General features: G+C 42.6%; 1 protein-coding gene across 1 annotated transcript; it reads left to right on the top strand.

Moving 5' to 3' along the window:
* The first annotated feature begins 479 nt into the window (after positions 1-479).
* LOC115136031 (hypoxia up-regulated protein 1-like) lies at positions 480-20,782 on the top strand. Its single transcript, XM_065023761.1, has 26 exons — positions 480-577; positions 761-799; positions 3,534-3,603; positions 4,047-4,140; positions 4,488-4,566; positions 5,338-5,492; positions 5,802-5,878; positions 5,990-6,171; positions 6,384-6,499; positions 6,681-6,867; positions 6,963-7,097; positions 8,735-8,817; positions 13,683-13,815; positions 14,535-14,722; positions 15,375-15,513; positions 15,730-15,787; positions 15,882-15,958; positions 16,074-16,235; positions 16,484-16,588; positions 16,660-16,841; positions 17,110-17,197; positions 17,310-17,566; positions 18,073-18,157; positions 18,385-18,640; positions 18,854-18,964; positions 19,179-20,782. The coding sequence occupies exons 1-26, from the start codon at positions 503-505 to the stop codon at positions 19,226-19,228; spliced, it is 3,183 nt and encodes a 1,060-aa protein (XP_064879833.1). The 5' UTR covers positions 480-502; the 3' UTR covers positions 19,229-20,782.
* The last annotated feature ends 78 nt before the right edge of the window (positions 20,783-20,860 follow it).

Below are 20,860 nucleotides of genomic sequence, written 5' to 3'. Positions count from 1 at the left end.
CACCCACAAGTCACGCGAGAGAGAGGAATGAGAGCGATAAATGTAAATTATACAAATAAAATGAAAATTCAATCAACACACGATATAATATGAATATCAATGTAGGCGGCAGGCTGTAAGTGTGAAGGTCAGAAAATAAAGTTGTTCGGTGTTCGTCATGTTAGTTTTGACATACCACCCATTAAATCGTTTTTTTTACTTGCATAAAATAAAGATAAGAACTCATTAAAATTAAACATATGTACCAATAAGTCATGGATAGTCAGATCAATAAATCAATCAATCAATCAGGAATCAATTAAATGGACTACAACAGTGTTTTGACTACAACTACTAGTAGTCGCCGATAAAGTAGGTCACCTTAAGACAATGTCGTTATATAATTTCCCCCCCATCAATTGAACGTGGACCAATCACACATCGACAAAGATTTCTTCTCGCCAGCCATCACTGCACGTGGACCTATCGCTCTGCAGTACTTGGAACGTAGAAGGCAGGCTCTATGTGTCAGCGCTCTCCTAGCGGAACAACGACTCGAGTGGATCCAATGAGATCACGCCGCGTTCTGGGCCCTATGGTGAGAACAAGCCGGTGATATAGCAAGGGAAAATCAATAAACCGTTATTAGTGTGGCTATGAAGATATTTTCAGTCAATACATATAGCCAACAGTAAGAAACATACAACGCAAATAATACGAGATTGGAAGTTTTAGCTTGTTGCAAGTCGTGCTCTCATTTTGATATTTTTGTGTAAATCAGCCTGCTTTAAAAAAACTCAACTGCTGCCGGCTCGAGAAGGTAAGGGTCTGCTCTGTCACTCCTCTCATAAATGTGCCTAGCTAGCTAAGTCATTGTTTTTCCATTCTTTATCTACCTGCAAATACTGTTGTTCATAGGTTAATTGAAGCAGTAACTAGCGGTTATTTCCTAACAGCCTCATTTCAAATAAACTTGCTAGGCTGGTTGAGATTTTTATTTAAGGTGTATAGTATTCTAGTTAACTATATGGCTTTTTTTTTTACCTAACCTAAGTTAGCTCGTTGAACCTGTTTCCAGAACCAAAGACTGCTTTGTTTTTTTTTAATGCTCAAGGCATCACCTGTTCTGGGCGTCCATAGTAGTACGTCAGTACTCTGATGGGACTAGAAGTTTCTACGCTCATGTATTTGAATAACTGCATGCTATATAGGCAATCAACAAGCTAATGGCTATTTGCCACTTGAGACCTTTGCTATGCTATATCCTTCATTCCGTGCCCTAGTCCGCAGCTAGAAAAAGTATTACTTCAATATGTCACCATGCTTCCTGACTCCATCAAGCACTTCAATTGACAGTCACAGAACTAATCTACTCTGATTTGCTAAGTAGAATACTTGAAAAGGTACTGTACAATTCATGCCACGTGTCAAAGAAGTTCGTCGGTGGGATCAGGCCAATTAGATTGCGCGTTAAGATCAAAGGGCATGCTACTGTACCTTGACTGCACCTGGACAAGCTGACACCTAGAGTTTGGAACTGATGTCTAAAGAACCCTATGAGGTGCTGAAGAGTAATGGCAGATAATTGTAATATTCTAAACTGTTCTTCCTACATCTGCACTGGTGTTGAAAGAGGCTATTATAGGGGAAAGCAATATGGTGTATGCCCACCAGGCATTTGCTTTTACCTCTCCTCCTGTTCAACAGTGCAGGTGAAGGAATGGACACTCGGACCGGAGGGATCTTGAGATGCAATCTCTTGTGCATTCAGATCCTTTTTTTCCCCCCACATTTTACTTTACAGCCTTATTCTAAAATTGAATATTGTTTCCCCTCTCAATCTACACACAATACCCCATAATGACATGGCAAAAACGGATTTAGAAATGTTGGCAAATGTATTAAACTGATATCACATTTTACATAAGTATTCACACCCTTTACTTTGTACTTTGTCAAAGCACTTTTGGCAGCGATTACAGCCTCGAGTTTTGTTGGGGAGCGTCGCTGCACAGCTATTTTCAGGTCTCTCCAGAGATGTTCTATCGGGTTCAAGTATGGGCTCTGGCTAGGCCACTCAAGGACTGAGACTTGTCCCGAAGTCACTCCTGCAATGTCTTGGCTGTGCGCTTAGGGTCGTTGGAAGTTGTATCTTTGCCCCTCTCTGAGGTCCTGAGCTCTCTGGAGCAGGTTATCAATGATCTCTGTACTTTGCTTTGTTCATCTTTCCCTTGATCCTGACTAGTCCCCCAGTCCTTGCCACTGATAAACATCGACACAGCATGATGCTGCTACCACCACGCTTCACCGTAGGGATGGTGCCAGTTTTCCTCCAGACGTGACGCTTGGCATTCAGGCCAAAGAGTTCAATCTTGGTTTTATCCGAACCAGAAAATCTTATTTCTCATGGTCGGAGAGTCCTTTAGGTGCCTTTGACAGCCCATTCGGAGTTTGCCTAATGTGCCTTTTACTGAGTGGCTTCTGTCTGGCCACTCTACCAGAAAGCCCTGATTGGTGTTGTGCTGCAGAGATTGTTGTCCTTCTGGAAGGTTCTCCCATCACCGCAGAGGAACTCTAGAGTGCTGTCAGTGACCATTGAGTTCTTGGTCACATCCCTGAACAAGGCCCTTCTCCCCCGATTGCTCAGTTTGGCTGGGCAGCCAACTCTAGGAAGAGTCTTGGTGATTCCAAACTTATTCCATTTAAGAATGATGGAGGCCACTGTTTGTGGACTTTTGATGTTAAAGTTTTTGGTACCCTTCCAGATCTGTGCCTCGACACAATCCTGTCTCAGAGCTCTACGGACAATTCCTTCGACCTCATCATGGCTTTGTTTTTGCTGTGGCATGCACTGTCAACTGTGAGACCTTATTTAGACAGGTGTGTGCCTTTCCAAATAATGTCCAATTATTTGAATTTACCACAGGTGGACTCTAATTATCAAGTTGTTAAACATCTCAAGGATGATCAATGGAAAAAGGATGCACCTGAGCTCAATTTCAAGTCTCATATCAAAGGGTTTGAATAGTTATGTAAATAAGGTATTATTGTTTTTTAATTATAGGGTGTTGTGTAGAATAAGGGGGAAAATGTATTTAATATATTTTAGAATAAGGCTGTAATGTAACAATGTGGAAAAGTAAAGGGCTCTGAATACTTTCACAAAGCACTGCATTTGCTTTGCTGCTTCTAGAGCATGCAGCTGTCCTCACTATTTCCTTCCTGAAACAGCACACTTGTTTCCTATTTGCTTATATGCATTCAATAAAAAAATCTAACTTCTTGAGCATGTGGGACTGCACAGACTGGAAGGTTGTAGTAAAAGATATTTGATTCCCAAAGTTGACTTTTAAAACCAAGGACATTTGTAGCAAAGGGCTTTGTACATATAGAAGCGAATGTATCTTTGATAGATTCCTGAGTTGCCAATAATTTTGCTCCTTATGAGGTCTCACAATAGTGAACCAATTATATTGAGCACAGTTACCATGTCACCAGGGAGGCTGCTATTAGGGTTTGAAAATCAATGTCTTTGTTCTGCTTTGTGTGTACAGGTCACCATGAGGAGGAAGATGTTATGGGCTCTCTTCTGCCTTGTCCTGGCTCTGCTGCCTTCACAAACGGGTACTAACGCTGCACATGCTTATTCCATCCAAGACACCTGCCTGCATCAAGCACTGGCATATTTGCCTAACACCAAATGCAAATTTCAACACATCTGAATGCCTCCATTTTGAGTGTGAGAATAAAATGGACACATGTAGAGATTTTAGTTAATCTACTCTACTGTGTCACTTCACAATATGATGCGCAGTTCATATTTGTACCTATTTACACAAGTTAATTTACTGATGCACGGGTGAACAATGATTTCATTTCAACTGACGCGAAGGACTTGTCAAAACATTTGACATTATTTGCGCACATTGCCACCACACCACTGTAGCCAGTGAGAAACTATTGAAGCTAATCCTCTTTAGTCTTTTCTCACCTAAATTGTGTAATCACTTTGTTATTACAAAAGTACAGGTAATACAATAACCATACCCATTATTTTGTCCATACAGCCTCTGTAGCAGTCATGTCAGTTGACCTAGGCAGTGAGTGGATGAAAGTAGCGATAGTAAAACCTGGCGTGCCAATGGAGATTGCTTTAAACAAGTGAGTATTGCCTTTATTTCTAACCATATCACCATGGATTATTGACTTTGTGCTTTTAGATGGAAATCCCTACTCCATTTCATGTTTGTTTTTTATGTATTCACAACTATTAACATCCATTGTTGCTGATGTTTAATAAGATAACATACATTGTAAGGAACAATAGCTAACTTGGAAATAACTAAGTGGGTCTGTGCCATCTTAACACATGCATGCCTCTGAAAAGTGTGGAAAACGAAATTGGGTAACTGAACAGTTGAGAGAGGGAATGAAGTGTCAGTTAATGATAAAATGCATTCTCAAAGCTTCATGTTTCAATGGACTCTCTTTTCCTTTGTGTGGCACAGGGAGTCCAGGAGGAAAACTCCAATAGCCGTGTGTTTGAAAGAAAATGAGCGACTTTTTGGAGACGGTGCATTAGGAGTGGTAAGGCACTTTGTCGTGGTGGAAAAAGTACCCAATTGTCATACTTGAGTAAAAGTAAAGATGCCTTAATAGAAAATGACTCTAATAAAAGTGAGTCACCCAGTAAAATACTTCTTGAGTAAAAGTATTTGGTTTTAAATATACTTAAGTATCAAAGTTAATGTAATTGCAAAAATATACTTAAGTACAAAGTAAAAGCAGAAATAATTTCAAATTCCTTATATTAAGCAAACCAGACTGCACCATTTTTGGGGTATTTTTTGTTTGTTTTTATTTCCGGATAGCCAGGGCTACTCCAACACTCGGACATAATTTACAAAGGTAGCATGTGTGTGTGTGTGTGTGTAGTGAGGCCGCCTGATCAGAGGCAGTAGGGATGACGAGAGATCTTCTCTTGATAAATGTGTGAATCGGACCATTTTCTTGTCCTGCTAAGCATTCAAAATGTAACAAGTACTTATGGGTTTAGGGTTTGGAATGAAAAGTACTTTTTTTTTTTTTTAATGTAGTAAAGTAAAAGTTGGCAAAAATATAGTAGTAAAAATCTAATAATAAAGTACATATAACCCAAAAAACAACTTAAGTAATACTTTAAAGTATGTTTTATTAAGTACATTTCACCACTGGCCCTTTGTCATAGGAACCTACCAGGTCACACATTTTAAAATGTATATCATACAGTTAGTACTCTGTATTTCCCTCTGGGGATCTATACAGTTAATTAATTCATATCTACACTGACTTTGATTTGGATTTCTCTTTCATCCGCAGTCTGTGAAGAACCCCAAATTTGTCTATAGGTATCTTCAGAGCCTCCTAGGCAAGAAGCACGACAACCCACAGGTGGCGTTCTACCAGAAACGTTTCTCCGAGCACCAACTGGTGAAAGATGCGAGTCGGGACACAGTTGTCTTTAGAAACTCGGAGTAAGTCTTATCTGATTTCCTATCATTGATTATCTTTTTCTTTCGTTTTAGCAGCAGATTGAGCCAAGTGATTCATTGTTGAAGTACTTTTGAAGAGTACAAATAATACTCAAGTCTATGAGCCATTGGTGATGAGGGGCAAAATGCTTACCCAAACACTTATCAGTTATTAGTGTATGACGTTCCTTTGCATACTGCCTAAATAACACATTACACAGCCTGTGACAATGTTATTGATCCAGTATGTCTTATGCTGTAGTTGTGGAATAGATTGCTTAGTTCTAATGCCTGCTCTCTGTTTTCCTACAGAGTAATGCAGTACTCTCCAGAGGAGCTCCTGGGCATGGTTTTGAACTATTCACGTGGACTGGCTCAGGACTTTGCAGGTTTGTATGTTCACTAGTAGTATGGGGAAAAGGTTTTCTCATTCAACATTTTATGTGTTGTATAATTATTTTGAAACCCCGCCTGACAATGTATTTTACTCTCGCTTACAGAGCAGCCCATCAAAGATGCAGTGATCACCGTCCCAGCCTTTTTCAATCAGGCAGAGCGTAGGGCGGTCCTGCAGGCCGCACAGATGGCAGGTGTTAAGGTTCTTCAGCTCATCAACGACAACACGGCGGTGGCGCTCAACTATGGTGTCTTCAGGAGGAAAGACATCAACAGCACAGCTCAGGTGCACTATCTATGCTGCTTTTACATTTGGATTTTTTTTATTATATTGAACTAGGTTGTTATATTCAGAACCAACTGGTAACTTTTTGAGCTTCATAAGTTGCTTCATGTGTAAGCAAAGTTGCTTAAGATGTCTCTTTCAACCTGTAATTGCATTAAAGTTGCTTTGTGTAACCCTAGTCTTATAGTCATGCCTGTTGTCTCCCTCTACAGAACATGATGTTCTATGACATGGGTTCAGGCAGCACGACGGCAACCATCGTCACATACCAGACGGTCAAGACCAAAGATTCTGGCACCCAGCCACAGCTCCAGATCCGAGGAGTAGGGTGAGACGAAAGGGCCTGTATACACACACACACACACAGGATGTTGGGGAAAGCACACACCTTAACCTCTACTCTGATCAATATGAAGTAATAGTTGTTGTGTTTTAAATTATGGTGGAGCTATGACAAGCGCATTTCCCAAATGTTCCTAACCTAGCAGATGTTCTCCATCTCTGGCCAGGTTTGACCGCTCTCTAGGGGGCTTTGAGATGGATCTGCGGCTGCGGGACCACCTAGCCAAGCTGTTCAACGAGCAGAAGAAGACCAAGAAGGACGTGAGGGAGAACCACCGCGCCATGGCTAAGCTCCTCAAGGAGGCCCAGAGACTCAAGACGGTGCTGAGCGCCAACGCCGAATTCATGGCACAGGTGAAGGGACATGCTGCTCTGTCAGTTTCATTGTCACCATAGCGCTATACTGTAATCTAAACTAAATGTTCTCACTCTTGCTGTATGATGTTCAGGTGGAGGGGCTTCTAGATGAAATGGACTTCAAGGCCAAGGTGACCCGTGTGGAGTTTGAGGCCCTGTGTGCTGACCTGTTTGAGAGAGTGCCTGGACCTGTACAGGAGGCCCTTAGCTCTGCAGAGATGTCCCTGGTGAGTCACCATAGTTTGTGTTTATTCATTATTAACACAATGGGAAAAAATTGACTGAAACAGGAAGAGACTCCTGTTGCAAAATAATTTTTTATTTTTTATTCCCATCGTGTGCCCTAATGAACATTTGATCTTATTGATCAATCACTATATCTACCTCTTGGGGGAAACTGTCTTTTATGCATAAACAATGACGTAGACAAAAGCATAATTTGACCCACAAAAAAACACAGGAAAATTGGCAGTATCAAAAAGATCATTGTAGTTTCCCAATCCCCTGGGTCTGTGGAATGTCTACGCTCCTTAGGATTTTAAGAGAATGCATTATCTAATCACAATTGCATACCAGGGTCCAGGGCTCCAGACTGTAACCCTTTGACTTGGCTGTGCCAGTTAAATCATTTTTGGTTACACTGGTGTGATCTGCACATGGTCACCTCAATCAAAACATCTTATTTTTGGGGGCAGATAAAACCATGAATTTGTTCAACAGTAAAGGGCTTTATCCTCATGATTTCTGTAATAGAAGTGGCTGTGCTGCCGCTGTGCCTGCCTGTTTCGCTGAGGCCGGCTGCTGTAAGGTGCAAGCATCTCAAACTTTCTCTTCCCCCTCGTGTGCCCCTCCGTGAAACACAACTTTGGAAGCAACTTGTTGTCAATATTAAAGAGAGGAGGGTCTCTGCCTTCTGTAGAATAATTTATTCCTTAACAATCACTATTGAGCTCAAAGCACACGGTTTTACAATCACGATATCTCATATGGCTTTGAAATATGGAGCCTGCGAAATTGCGCATCAGCTACCGCGAGTGCACTAGTCCTTTTTAGGACATTACATTTACTGTTATATGAATACGTGGCTACTAGCAGTAGGTGTTATATTTAGTTAGAGATCTAGCTGTGTTTTTAGTTTTGTTGAATGAGGCCTAATTATAATATTGATGCACATAAAAAGGAAGGACAATTCATCTCTATTGAACTGAGAAATTCTGGCACCCTATTTTGAGAGTAAAATAGTCAAGTCTACCTAAAATTCATGACAATCACAGGAAAGGGGGATACCTAGTCAGTTGTACAACTGAAATGTATCTTCTGCATTTAACCCAACCCCTCTGATTCAGAGGTGTGGGGGGCTGGATTAGGTTGCATATCAAAGTATTTAGAATCATGCTTTCCTGCTTGGACATGTTGGCTATAACAACTTATTTGTATATCTCAGTAGTCTAGTACACTTAAGGCATTGTGAATGAATTTTATATTGACTTTATAAGATGACTCAAGTGTATTTTATTGTGTGAAGCTGCTGAATTTTTTTGTTTGTTTTGTTCCTCAATTATGGGCTGGTGCCACAAACTAAAAAAGTGCCGCCAGGGAGAAATGTTAGTCTGGAGCCCTTAGAATCAAAAACTGAAGTAGGATAGTTGATGTCTGTGTGACTAAAAAGTTGCACTTTGATATCGGTTTGATATGAAATTCCTATTTAATGTGGTGGAATGTTCAATGGAACAATATGTTAAACTCTGACATGTTTCAGCATGACAAGCCTTCAGGGATTTATAGATTGAACAAACACGTGTTATGTTAATGTTTGTTATTTGCAAATACTGTTTGTATATCTTCCAACATTGTCTTCTAACAGGACGAGATTGAGCAGGTGATCCTGGTGGGCGGCTCCACCCGAGTGCCTAAGGTGCAGGAGGTGCTGCTCAAATCCGTTGGGAAGTAAGTATGTCTAGTGCTGTTGCGGTGACCGTATTACCACCACACGGGCAGTTAAATTCCACATGACTGTTTAGTCATGGTAATTAGGCTTCTCCAAGCTCTGATGCTGCTGCTGGTTATTAGTAGCCTACCAAACTTGCTAACTACCTGGTACTCATGCACAAAGTAGATGTCCTAACCGACTTTCCAAAACTAGAGTTTGTTAACAAGAAATTTGTGGAGTGGTTGAAAAACTAGTTTTAATGACTAACCTAAGTGTATGTAAACTTCCTACTTCAACTCTATGTGCATATATGACATGTGGGTTTTTTCCCCCGCTGCCCCTATTTCGATGCAGGTGCATAATGGTCCAATCTAAATCAAAACAAATGTGATATATTATTTAGTATATGAAAAGTCTGATGGGTTACAATAGTGATGGATACAGTTGAAGTCGGAAGTTTAGATACACTTAGGTTAGTCATTAAAACTAGTTTTTCAACCACTCCACAAATTTTTTGTAAACAAACTATAGTTTTGGCAAGTCGTTTAGGACATCATGGGAAAATCGAAAAAAAATCAGCCAAGACCTCAGAAAATAAATTGTAGACCCCCACAAGTCTGGTTCATCCTTGGGAGCTACTTCCAAATGCCTGAAGGTACCATGTTCATAAATACAAACAATAGTACACAAGTATAAACACCATGGGACGACTCAGCCGTCATCCCGCTCAGGAAGGAGACGCGTTCTGTCTCCTCGAGATGAACGTACTTTGGTGCAAAAAGTGCAAATCAATCCCAGAACAACAGCAAAAGGACCTTGTGAAGATGCTGGAGGAAACCGGTACAAAAGTATCTATATCCACACTAAAACGAGAAACCACTGCTCCAAAACACCATAAAAAAGCCAGAATACGGTTTGCAACTGCACATGGGGACAAAGATCGTACTTTTTGGAGAAATGTCCTCTGGTCTGATGAAACAAAAATAGAACTGTTTGGCCATAATGACCATCGTTATGTTTGAAGGAAAAAGGGGGAGGCTTGCAAGCCGAAGAACACCATCCCAACCGTGAAGCACGGTGAACCATGGCATCGTTGTGGGGGTGCTTTGCTGCAGGAGCGACTGGTGGACTTCACAAAATAGATGGCATCATGTGAAAGGGGAAATTATGTGGATGTATTGAAGCAACATAAGACATCACTCAGGAAGTTAAAGCTTGGTCGCAAATGGGTCTTCCAAATGGACAATAACCCCAAGCATACTTCCAAAGTTGTGGCAAAATGGCTTAAGGATAACAAGTCAAGGTATTGGAGTGGCCATCATAAAGCCCTGACCTCAATCCCATAGAAAATTTGTGGGCAGAACTGAAAAGGCATGTACGAGTAAGGAGGCCTACAATCCTGACTCAGTTACACCAGCTCTGTCAGGAGGAATGGGCCAAAATTCACCCAGCTTTTTGTGGGAAGCTTGTGGAAGGCTACCCAAAACGTTTGGCCCAAGTTAAACAATTTAAAGGCAATGCTACCAAATACAAATTAGTGTATGTAAACTTCTGACCGACTGGGAATGTGATGGAAGAAATAAAAGCTTCTCTACTATTATTCTGACATTTCACATTCTTAAAATAAAGTGGTGATCCTAACGGACTTTTTACTAGGATTACATTTCAGGAATTGTGGAAAACTGAGTTTAGATGTATTTGGCTAAGGTGTATGTAAACTTCAACTGTATGTACCCCAATTTGGGGTGGAATCTCCTCTCAACACTACATCTCTGTTGCTAGGCAGGAAATTAAGTGGCGCGGGAAATAAACTGTTCCTCCCTTAATGTGACCTGACTTTTTAATAATGGTTTTAATAACAGTTCACAAATAACCAAGAAAACTAACACACTCTATTTCTGATAGTCTGTATTAAATACATCCTACAAATGTTCTTACAAGGGGGTTAACTCCTTGCTCGTCCTGCCCAACCGAGACCAAAATGCTGTGCTGCTTGAGCGGGTACAGGTGGGTCACTCGCAGCTTGTAAGCCTGAAAGGAGGACAACTGTAGTGAGCGTGTCAAAAACCATATCTGACCATCCATATGTAATTTACTCTGGGTCAAGGAAGCATCAATAGAGATCAGGAGAGACAAATGGACATTTGCATGGAGTTAGGGATAGAGGAGACAATTACAAAGGCAATATCCTGTTCGAATACCCTCAAAATGTATATCATTAGCCATAGGACTAAGAAGAGAAATGTTCAAGCAATGTAAATACGTACTCTTCTTAGTCTTATGGCTAGCACATAATATATTGTGACATGACTGGACTGGTGTAAGCAAGCCTTCCACGGCATTACTGTACATCAAATAAAATGTTATTTGTCACATACTTTGTAAACAACAGGTGTAGACCAATAGTGAAATGCTTACTTACAGGCCCTTCCCAACAATGCAGAGGAAAAAATAACCAACTTCTAGTGTTGACCCTCTAAACCGAAGCACTCAATATTTCAATAGGATACCTGATAATTAACCCTATCCCAAGTTCAGGAGTTAGAATCCAGAGTCCATCAATAGTCACACACCTCATGGAGCCTAGCCCATAAGGCTATATGTTTTAATACGGTTTGTATCACAACTAAAGTGGCCAAATAACTTTTTCAAATTAAGCACAATCTGCTTTGCAAGGGGTGTAGAGCCTAACTGGCATATATAAGCATCGCATAAGTTTCAAGTTTGGGGAAGATCATTTTCACCATAAAAATGCACCTTTACAATAAAAGCATTACTGCATAATTGCATTTGCGGTCACTTTTGATAATGGTGTGTTCCAGTAATGGAACATTCCTGCTTATAGCCTACTACCATGTGTGCATTGCTGCGCTTATTATGTGAAGAAATGGCCTAATAGTTTATCCACATTTTAAGCTCAATGTTCTGATCCGTTGCGTCAGCCACATTGCATAAAAAAGGTTTTTAGATGCTAGTGGTTGTATTACTCTTATCACATCCCACAACTGTCCAAGACTATGTTTGGAATATTTATTTATCACGCAGAATAGAATAGGTTGACTTTGTACTATGGAGGATAGTATAGTCATGGCCAAAAGTTTTTGAATGACACAAATATCTATTTTCACAAAGTCTGCTGCCTCAGTTTGTATGATGGCAATTTGCATATACTCCAGAATGTTATGAAGAGTGATCAGATGAATTGCAATTAATTGCAAAGTCCCTCTTTGCCATGCAAATGAACTGAATCCCCAAAAAACATTTCTACTGCATTTCAGCCCTGCCACAAAAGGACCAGCTGACATGTCAGTGATTCTCTCGTTAACACAGGTATGAGTTGATGAGGACAAGGCTGGAGATCACTCTGTTATGCTGATTGACGCTTCCAGTCTGTTATTTGAACTCAAAAGGAGGGTGGAGCTTGGAATCATTGTTCTTCCTCTGCCAACCATGGTTACCTGCAAGGAAACACGTGCCGTCATCATTGCTTTGCACAAAAAGGGCTTCACAGAAAAGGATATTGCTGCCAGTAAGATTGCACCTAAATCAACCATTTATCAGATCATCAAGCACTTCAAGGAGAGCGTTTCAATTGTTGTGAAGAAGGCTCCAGGGCGCCCAAAAAAGTCCAGCAAGTGCCAGGACCGTCTCCTAAAGTTGATTCAGCTGCGGGATCGGGGCACCACCAGTACAGAGCTTGCTCAGGAATGGCAGCAGGCAGGTGTGAGTGCATCTGCACGCACAGTGAGGCAAAGACTTTGAGGATGGCCTATTGTCAAGAAGGGCAGCAAAGAAGCCACTTCTCTCCAGGAAAAACATCAGGGACAGACTGATATTCTGAAAAAGGTACAGGGATTGGACTGCTGAGGACTGGGGTAAAGTCATTTTCTCCGATGAATCCCCTGTCCGATTGTTTTGGGGGATCCGGAAAAAAGCTTGTCCAGAGAAGACAAGGTGAGCTCTACCATCAGTCCTGTGTCATGCCAACAGTAAAGCATCCTGAGACCATTCATGTGTGGGGTTGCTTCTCAGCCAAGGGAGTGGGCTCACTCACAATTTTGCCTAAGAACAGAGCCATGAATAAAGCATGGTACCAACACATCCTCCGAGAGCAACTTCTCCCAACCATACAGGAACAGTTTGGTGATGAACAATGCCTTTTCAGCATGATGGAGCACCTTGCCATAAGGCAAAAGTGATAACTAAGTGGCTCGGAACAAAACATCAATATTTTGGGTCCATGGCCAGGAAACTCCCCAGACCTTAACCCCATTGAGAACTTGTGGTCAATCCTCAAGAGGTGGGTGTAAAAACAAAACCCCACAAATTCTGACAAACTCCAAGCATTGATTATGCAAGAATGGGCTGACATCAGTCAGGATGTGGCGACGTGCAGCAGCTCTATTTCCTTTTCCAACAGCCAGATCAACCGCCTTCAACTTGAAAGCTGCATCATATGCATTTCTCCATGTCTTTGCCATGATGAGGGTGACACAATTACTACCATAATCAGAATGATGGGAAGTTTGAGCGCGCTCGATTTACGTCACATTGTGACGGTGCTCAGTTTTTTGGCGGCATGAATCTTGTGAAAGCGGGAAAAATCCATAAATTAGCCGCGTCATTGTATAAACCGCAAGGTTAAAAGTGTGGGAATAAAGTAGCGGCTTATAGTCCGGAAATAACGGTATATTACATGGATTTATTAGACTGAAGATTAGTTCACGTACGCTTGATATGCCTTACATCCACAGAATTTTACTGCTTTTGAGGTATGACAATGTCTCTGGCCAACCTTGTTTTTGGAGTGAACTATCACTTTGAATAAACAAGATATCTGCATGACATTGACCACTGTGTGTGTGTGTGTGTGTGTGTGTAGAGAGGAGCTGGGAAAGAACATCAATGCAGACGAGGCTGCAGCTATGGGTGCTGTGTACCAGGCCGCTGCCCTCAGCAAGGCCTTTAAAGTGAAACCCTTCCTGGTCAGGGAGGCAGCTGTTTTCCCCATCCAGGTAACACAGCTCATTCTTTAACATTGAACCCCATCCCTTTTTTTAAATAATTCCATTACCATCCATCCATTCCTTTTAGAGGAGACGAAACCCCAAAAGTTGTCTATTGTCAAGCCTCCCGAGTGGCACAGCGGTCTAAGGCACTGCGTCACTGTGCTAGCTGTGTCACTACAGATCCTGGTTTGATACCAGGCTGCGTTGTATGTGACCGGGAGACCCATGAAGCAACACACAATTTGGCTCAGCCCCGTCCGGGATAGGGGAGGGTTTGGCCGGTTGGGATGTCCTTGTCCCATCGCGCTCTAGCGACTCCTTGTGGCGGCCGGGCGCATTCAGACTTTGGTCGCCAGCTGTACGCCGTTTCCTCCAACCCATTGGTGTTGCTGGCTTTCAGGTTAAGCATGCATTGTGTCAAGAAGCAGTGCGGCTTGGCGGGGTCGTGTTTCGGAAGACGCACGGTTCTCGACCTTCGCCTCTCCCGAGTGCATACGGGAGTTGCAGCGATGGGACAAGACAGTAACTACCACTTGGATATTGCAAAATTGGGGAGTAAAAGGGGTTAAAAAATATATTAAAAAATGGTTAAGATGGGTCCACATCCCACGGCATCAGTTATGTAAGTTCAGCTATACACCTCCACCCAAAATGAATGGAAAAGCTTAGCACCACAACTCTATCATACGGTGCTCATCTTTTCATTCATCACTCTCATTCTCCAGGTGGAGTTCACCAGGGAGACGGAGGATGAGGATGGCTCCAGGAGCCTGAAACACAACAAGCGTATCCTGTTCCAGAGGATGGCCCCCTACCCCCAGCGCAAGGTCATCACCTTCAACCGCTACACTGATGACTTTGCCTTTGACATCAACTATGGAGACCTCAGCTTCTTGGGCCAAAATGACCTCAGGTGAGCACCTCTCCAATAAAGATGGGTTTAATTGGTAGGAACTTAGGGCTGTTTTCCTGGACACAGATTAATTAAATGGGTTCTCCATTGAGCATGTTTTTATTTTCCCAGGACTTTGTTTAAACTGTGTCCAGGGAACTGGCACATAGACTTAGCCCACTCTGTGTGAAACAACACGGCAAAACAGTAGAGATGTAACGATTCACCGACGCGTATCAGAATCGGGTTTAAATGTTAAGATACGAGTGCATTGGTCCACAGGAGCACAAACCAATCCAAATGTAGCATGAATCGGTCCGAAAATCTATTGTTTAAGCCTCCCTCAGTGCCTTCTGTGATGGAGGGTCAGACAGAGAAAGCACAGAGGGCAGGTGTCGTTGATTTTCTCTGGTTGCGCGTGATTGGATCAGGGTGATGTCAGGTCACAACACTGCAGCACCTCTCCCAAGGAAAATTCTGGGAAATTAAGGATATACTATACTGTAACAGCATTAGTTTGCCATTGGCTATTAGCCAATTCTATTAGGGCTAAGGGGACAAATACAGTTTTGAATTGTAACAGAAATCAAATAAACAGCCATAACACAACCTTATGTTGCATCTGATTTTAAATGTCCACCTCACTTCTTTTTCTCTTCCTTTCCTCCGCCAGTGTGTTTGGCTCTCTCAACCTGACCACAGTGCAGCTGTCTGGGGTGAGCAGCAGCTTCCAGAAGCACATGGATGCTGAGTCCAAGGGCATCAAGGCCCACTTCAACATGGATGAGAGTGGCATGCTCCTCCTGGACCGGGTCAGTACCATAGAATTACTTATAGAATGTGAATGATGTGATCTCTATGGTCAGTGCACCCCTCTGATGCTTATGGAGCTCCTCTCTGGAAGTACAATAAAATCTCAGATACAGAATTTATCAGACATTTAACTTTTTTAAAGATGGTTGCAAAATACATGTAAATAATTTTATTTTGGTGATCTATTGCTTTAATATTTATTTTTTATTTTTTAGGTGGAGTCTGTCTTTGAGACCATTGTAGAGGAGAAGGATGAGGAATCAACTCTGACAAGTGGGTTTTATGTAATCAATTGACATCTGATTTCCCCCCATTAGTCAGTCATAGTCTCTTCCATGTCTGAATTCTGTCTCTTTTGATTTGTCAGAACTAGGAAATACCATTTCCAGCCTGTTTGGAGGGGGATCCTCAGAGCCCAATGCAAATGTGACAGAACCAGTTCAGGTAATCCTCTCCTCAGTCCCCATCCTAATGTAACATGCTCCAGAGTTCCTCTCCTTCACACTAGTTCATTGCTGTCTAACACTCCCTGCCTCTCCCCTATTGTTTCTGTGCCCAGGATGAGGAGGAGGTTCCTTCAGAGTCTGGGAAGGAGCAGAGCAAGAAGGAGGAGGCTGCTCCCCAGGAAGAGAAGCAGGAGCCTGGGGAGAAACAGGAGGAGGAGGTCCCAACCCAAGAGAAGACTAAGGGAGAGGCATTGGACAGCAAGGCTGACCCTCAGGTAAGCACTCTGCTCAGTTGGAGACCACATGAACACCGGGACGCTCAGCCCTGGGGTGTATTCAGTGCTTTCGTGTTTAATGAACATTTTGAAACTTAAAGTTTTGTATGAAGCATTTGGTTACAGGATGTTGTCAGTAAAGTATACACCTCACATGAATGAGTTTTACCTCGTTCTCCGTTTGAATTGGACATTAAATAACTAGGTGTCATTACCATTATGTAAATGAATCATCTTTCTCTGAAAAGGAGGGAGGAAAAAATGGAGCGGAGGAGGAGAAGGAGGCGGAGAAGGAGGAGGCGGCGGAGGAGGAGGAGGAGAAGAAGGAGGCGGCGGAGGAGGAGAAGGAGGCGGCGAGGAGGAGGAGGAGAAGGAGGCGGAGGAGAAGGAGGCGGCGGAGGAGGAGGAGAAGGAGGCGGCGGAGGAGGAGGAGAAGGAGGCGGCGGAGGAGGAGAAGGCGGCGGGGAAGGAGGAGAAGGACGCAGCGGCGGCGAAGAAAGCCAAGCCTCACAAGAGAACTAAGTTCTCTGAAGATGTCTCAGTGGAGCTCCAAGTGAACGACATCCTTAACCCTAGCTTGGAAGCTATCGCCTCCTCAAACAAGAAGTATGTTGCGCTATCTTTCCTTCTGACATTTTTGGAGGCTTCAAATGTGCAGGGTGGGGAAGTTAAACGTAGATTTTTTCAATCTATAATGATATTCATGTAGCATCCTGACTTGGTTCAAAACCTAGCAACTTCGCCATTGGTTTTGGATCTCTTGGTGTAATGATTAAGTTGTTTCACAGACTGATAGATCCAGGTTCGAGCCCCAGCAACCTCCAACCTCCAAATTGGCTGCAATAATGTTTTTGATTTCCTCTTGACCTGACAGGCTCCAAGACCTGACTGATAGAGACCTGGAGAAGCAGGAGAGGGAGAAGACACTGAACAGCCTTGAGGCATTCATTTTTGAGACCCAGGTTAGAACAGCACAACACCAGTATGCCCCCCCCCCATAGGTGTGTGTATATAACCCACTTCTTGCAGCTGTCTAATTTCCCCCCCCCCCCCTTTCCTCTCCTTCCTCCTAAGGACAAGATGTACCAGGAGGAGTACCAGGCGGTGGTGTCAGAGGAGGAGAAGGAGACCATCATGACCAAGCTGAGCGAGGCGTCGGCCTGGATGGATGAGGATGGCTACTCTGCAGTCACCAAGGAGCTGCGGGAAAAGCTGCAGGAGCTCAGGAAACTGTGCAAGGCCATGTTCTTCCGTGTGGAGGAGCGCAGGAAGTGGCCCGACCACCTGGCCGCCCTGGAGAGCATGCTCAACCACTCCAGCTTCTTCCTCAGGTGGGTCCCGACAGCTCTAGGATCAGCTTCCCCAATCCTAACCTTAACCATTAGTAGGGAAAATGCTAAACGGATTTTACCAGTTAAGTTGACTGGGAACATATTCTCTTTTACAGAAACGACCTGGGGGGGGAAGAGTTACAAGGGGAGGGGATGAATGAGCCAATTGGAAGTTTTAGATTATGTGGCCATGATGGATTGAGGGCCAGATTGGGAATTTACCCAGTACACTAGGGTTAACACCCCTACTCTTACGATAAGTGCCATTGGATCTTTAGTGACCCCAAAGAATCGGGACACCGTTTTAACATCCCATCCTAAAGATGGCACCCGTCCCTTTCACGGCCCTGGGGCATTGGGATCTCCTTAGAGCCCCCCCACTGGCCCTCTTACGCCATTTCCAGCAGCATCGAGTTTCCCATCCAGGGAGCGACCAGAACCAACTCTGCTTAGCTTCAGAGGTGACATTTACAATGCATCCATTTGACATGTTTTTTTTCCTCAAGGAGCGTCAAACTAACACCAGAGGACGACCAAATCTTCACCGAAGTGGAGCTGAAGACGTTAGACAGAGTCATCAACGAGACCATTGTATGTGTGATTCATAAACTTCTATTTGTTTTACTCATTGATACCTTTGCCAAGATTTTGTTTTTGATGGACCATTACCTCAAGAATTCAAAATTACTCAAATATGAGATGACGTGGTTCACATGGTTATTGTCCCTCGTTTGTCATCAATGTGGAACAAAGAAACAACCTTTTTATTATTATTATTTGTTCATGTTTACCCCCCAACACCTCCCCCTCTTCTACAGACGTGGAAGAACGACACGGTGGCCGAGCAGGAGAAGCGTTCTCCCACAGAGCGGCCCGTGCTGCTGTCCAAAGACATAGAGTCCAAGCTGTCTCTGCTGGACCGCGAGGTCCACTACCTGCTTAACAAGGCCAAGTTTGCCAAGCCCAGGGCCAAGGCCAAGGCCAACAGCACCGCCTCAGAGAGCAGCAGCAAGGCCAACAGCAGCAAAACAGAGGAGAAAGTCATACCTCCCAAGGAGGAGACTAAAGACAAAGGTCAGAGAGAGTGGGGAAAACCCAACCCATTTTTGTTATGGCTTTATATATAGGGAGGGTCATGTTCAACAGGCCACACCTTAGCAAAATGCTTTGAAACAGGAAATCATGTAATCACGTGTGCAATAACTTGTCAAAGATCCCTTTTCGACAAAAATGTAATCACCGATCAGACCCATCTTTTCATTGGTGGGATTTGTTTTCATTTGACAGAAGCCACTCCGGTGGTGCAGCCAGGAGAGGAACCGCCCACCAAAGAGCCCACTGGACAGAACACAGATTCGTCCAGCCAATCGCAGCCTAAAGATGAAACTGCAAGTACAGGTACGTCTGCCGAAGCAACTATCCTTTTGCATGTGAAAATTGGCACCCAGGTGTCTTACAATTTCTGGCTACACAAGTGGGAATCTAATGGAAAGGAATAGATTTTGGCATTCCATTCAAGGTGGCGCAACTATGATAGTATAAAACCTTTTCAAAGTAATATGTTGTACTGTTATATACTAGAGTATAATATTGTATTCCTCTCCATTTTCAGAATCAACAGAGAAAGACAAGTCAGAAAAGCATGTAGGGGATGAGTTATAACAGCTGGAACTGAGAAGATTTAATTGTATTTATTGACGATGTTTAATTGTTCCAGTTTCCTCCATTTTCTTTTTCTTTTTTTTTAAGAGGGGGGTTGTTTTTCCACCCATATGTTGAAAACCAGAAAGACACTGGATCAGCTCAGACACCTTAATCGCCCCCCCCCTCCTTTCTCAATTTCTGTTGATCTTTATGCCCCTTGTTGATCTTTATACATCTCTCCTCTCACTGACATGGTGAGCAAGGAGCACTTACCAAGTCTGGAATAACCAGTGAATGAACTGAACCCAAGACCTCAAGTTTCTATTCTACCCTTATGGTTTAGGCATACTTTCCTGCATGCAAACAACCTTATTTTGACCACTATAATTTCCTGCATAGAACAGAACAAATACCTGATACAAAATGTTTTGTTTTGGAAGGACCAATAATAACAAGACTCGATGTTTCCTCCCCTGCAAAATTCAGCTTTTGTCATATTCTGTAATCAAAAAAGGTTGTGACTTCTCCTCTCAAGCACGGTTATCCTCAGATCTGTGTTTTCTTCGGGAAAATCTTGCTTTCATTCACTTTTAATGTGTTTTCTGTCTGTTTGAGAAAGATCTCATTGGGATTGAACTAGCTAATGTATACACCTCTTGGCAAATGGAATGGTGTTTCAGTTGTCTTTTGAATATTGAATTCCTTGCTTAATGCCTTGTATTGTCGCTGAGAAAATGCAAAACAATCGTGGTGTGTATTCTATACACCATGAGGGAAATTATCATCAAAATATGATTGACATTGACAACCATCCACTGTGTTCATGTGTAAAATCCATATTTTGTCCAGAACCCTCTCTCCATGTTCTAATTAGCATTGTTCTTTCTGAAAATTCATAACTGACTTAGGATGAGGGGGAAAAAACATGTTACATTGAATGACAGTTATCTTTTGATATGCAATACTTATGTGCAGTCTATAAATTGTACTCAATACAGATAGTTCAGTAAACTTCAATCACCAAGGGGCTGTCATGGGCAATAGTGGGAAAACATTGTTGCAATGGAGTGAAATGGCACATGATCGTATTCTGTTGCATAACGTTTTGTTACGATGTGCCCTACTGAACACTACCCTGGTGTTTGTGTATGGATGCCAGTATGAATTTGAGGACTGCTCGACTGTGTTGCACTGCCTGAAAAATAAGCAGATATTGTCCATGTTTCAAGCTGCTTGAACCTCTAGCAGAGGAGTTTCACTGGGTAAATCAACGTTTCCACTTAATTTCATTGAAATTAAGTGATGTTGAACCAATGTGGAATAGACGTTGAATTGACGTTTGTACCCAGTGGGATGATTTCTGCTCTTTGCGTCACTTCAGATGGTTTGTGGGGGGGAATAAACGGGAAGGGAGATGCCAACGTTTTTGTTTCTAAACTTTTAATTAATGTTTTTTCAATACTTTTTTTTTTTTTTTTTTACTGAAATGATGGATGGATGAACAGTGGCATGTGTATTTATTCCCTCATCCATGTCTTTAAAAAAATAAAGTGTCTACAAATACACATTCAACGGTACCATTGTAACTTTGGGCTAGGGTCCATTCTGTAATCAGGTAATGGTTACGCTCCAATTCATTGAGTTTAAATT

Source organism: Oncorhynchus nerka, linkage group LG10 (genome assembly GCF_034236695.1).
Source record: "Oncorhynchus nerka isolate Pitt River linkage group LG10, Oner_Uvic_2.0, whole genome shotgun sequence".
NCBI classification, from domain to species: domain Eukaryota; kingdom Metazoa; phylum Chordata; class Actinopteri; order Salmoniformes; family Salmonidae; genus Oncorhynchus; species Oncorhynchus nerka.
The sequence above is the reverse complement of the archived record's forward strand: the minus strand, read 5'-3'. Positions and strand labels throughout refer to the sequence as shown.

What these genes read in the sequence shown, in the direction of transcription:
- LOC115136031 (XM_065023761.1), top strand. Translation starts at nt 503, where the DNA reads ATGTGTCAGCGCTCTCCTAGCGGAACAACGACTCGAGTGGATCCAATG. An exon ending in ATGTGACAGAACCAGTTCAG is followed by an intron (nt 15,959 to 16,073) that starts GTAATCCTCTCC and finishes TTCTGTGCCCAG; the next exon opens with GATGAGGAGGAGGTTCCTTC. An exon ending in GGAGGAGACTAAAGACAAAG is followed by an intron (nt 18,641 to 18,853) that starts GTCAGAGAGAGT and finishes TTCATTTGACAG; the next exon opens with AAGCCACTCCGGTGGTGCAG.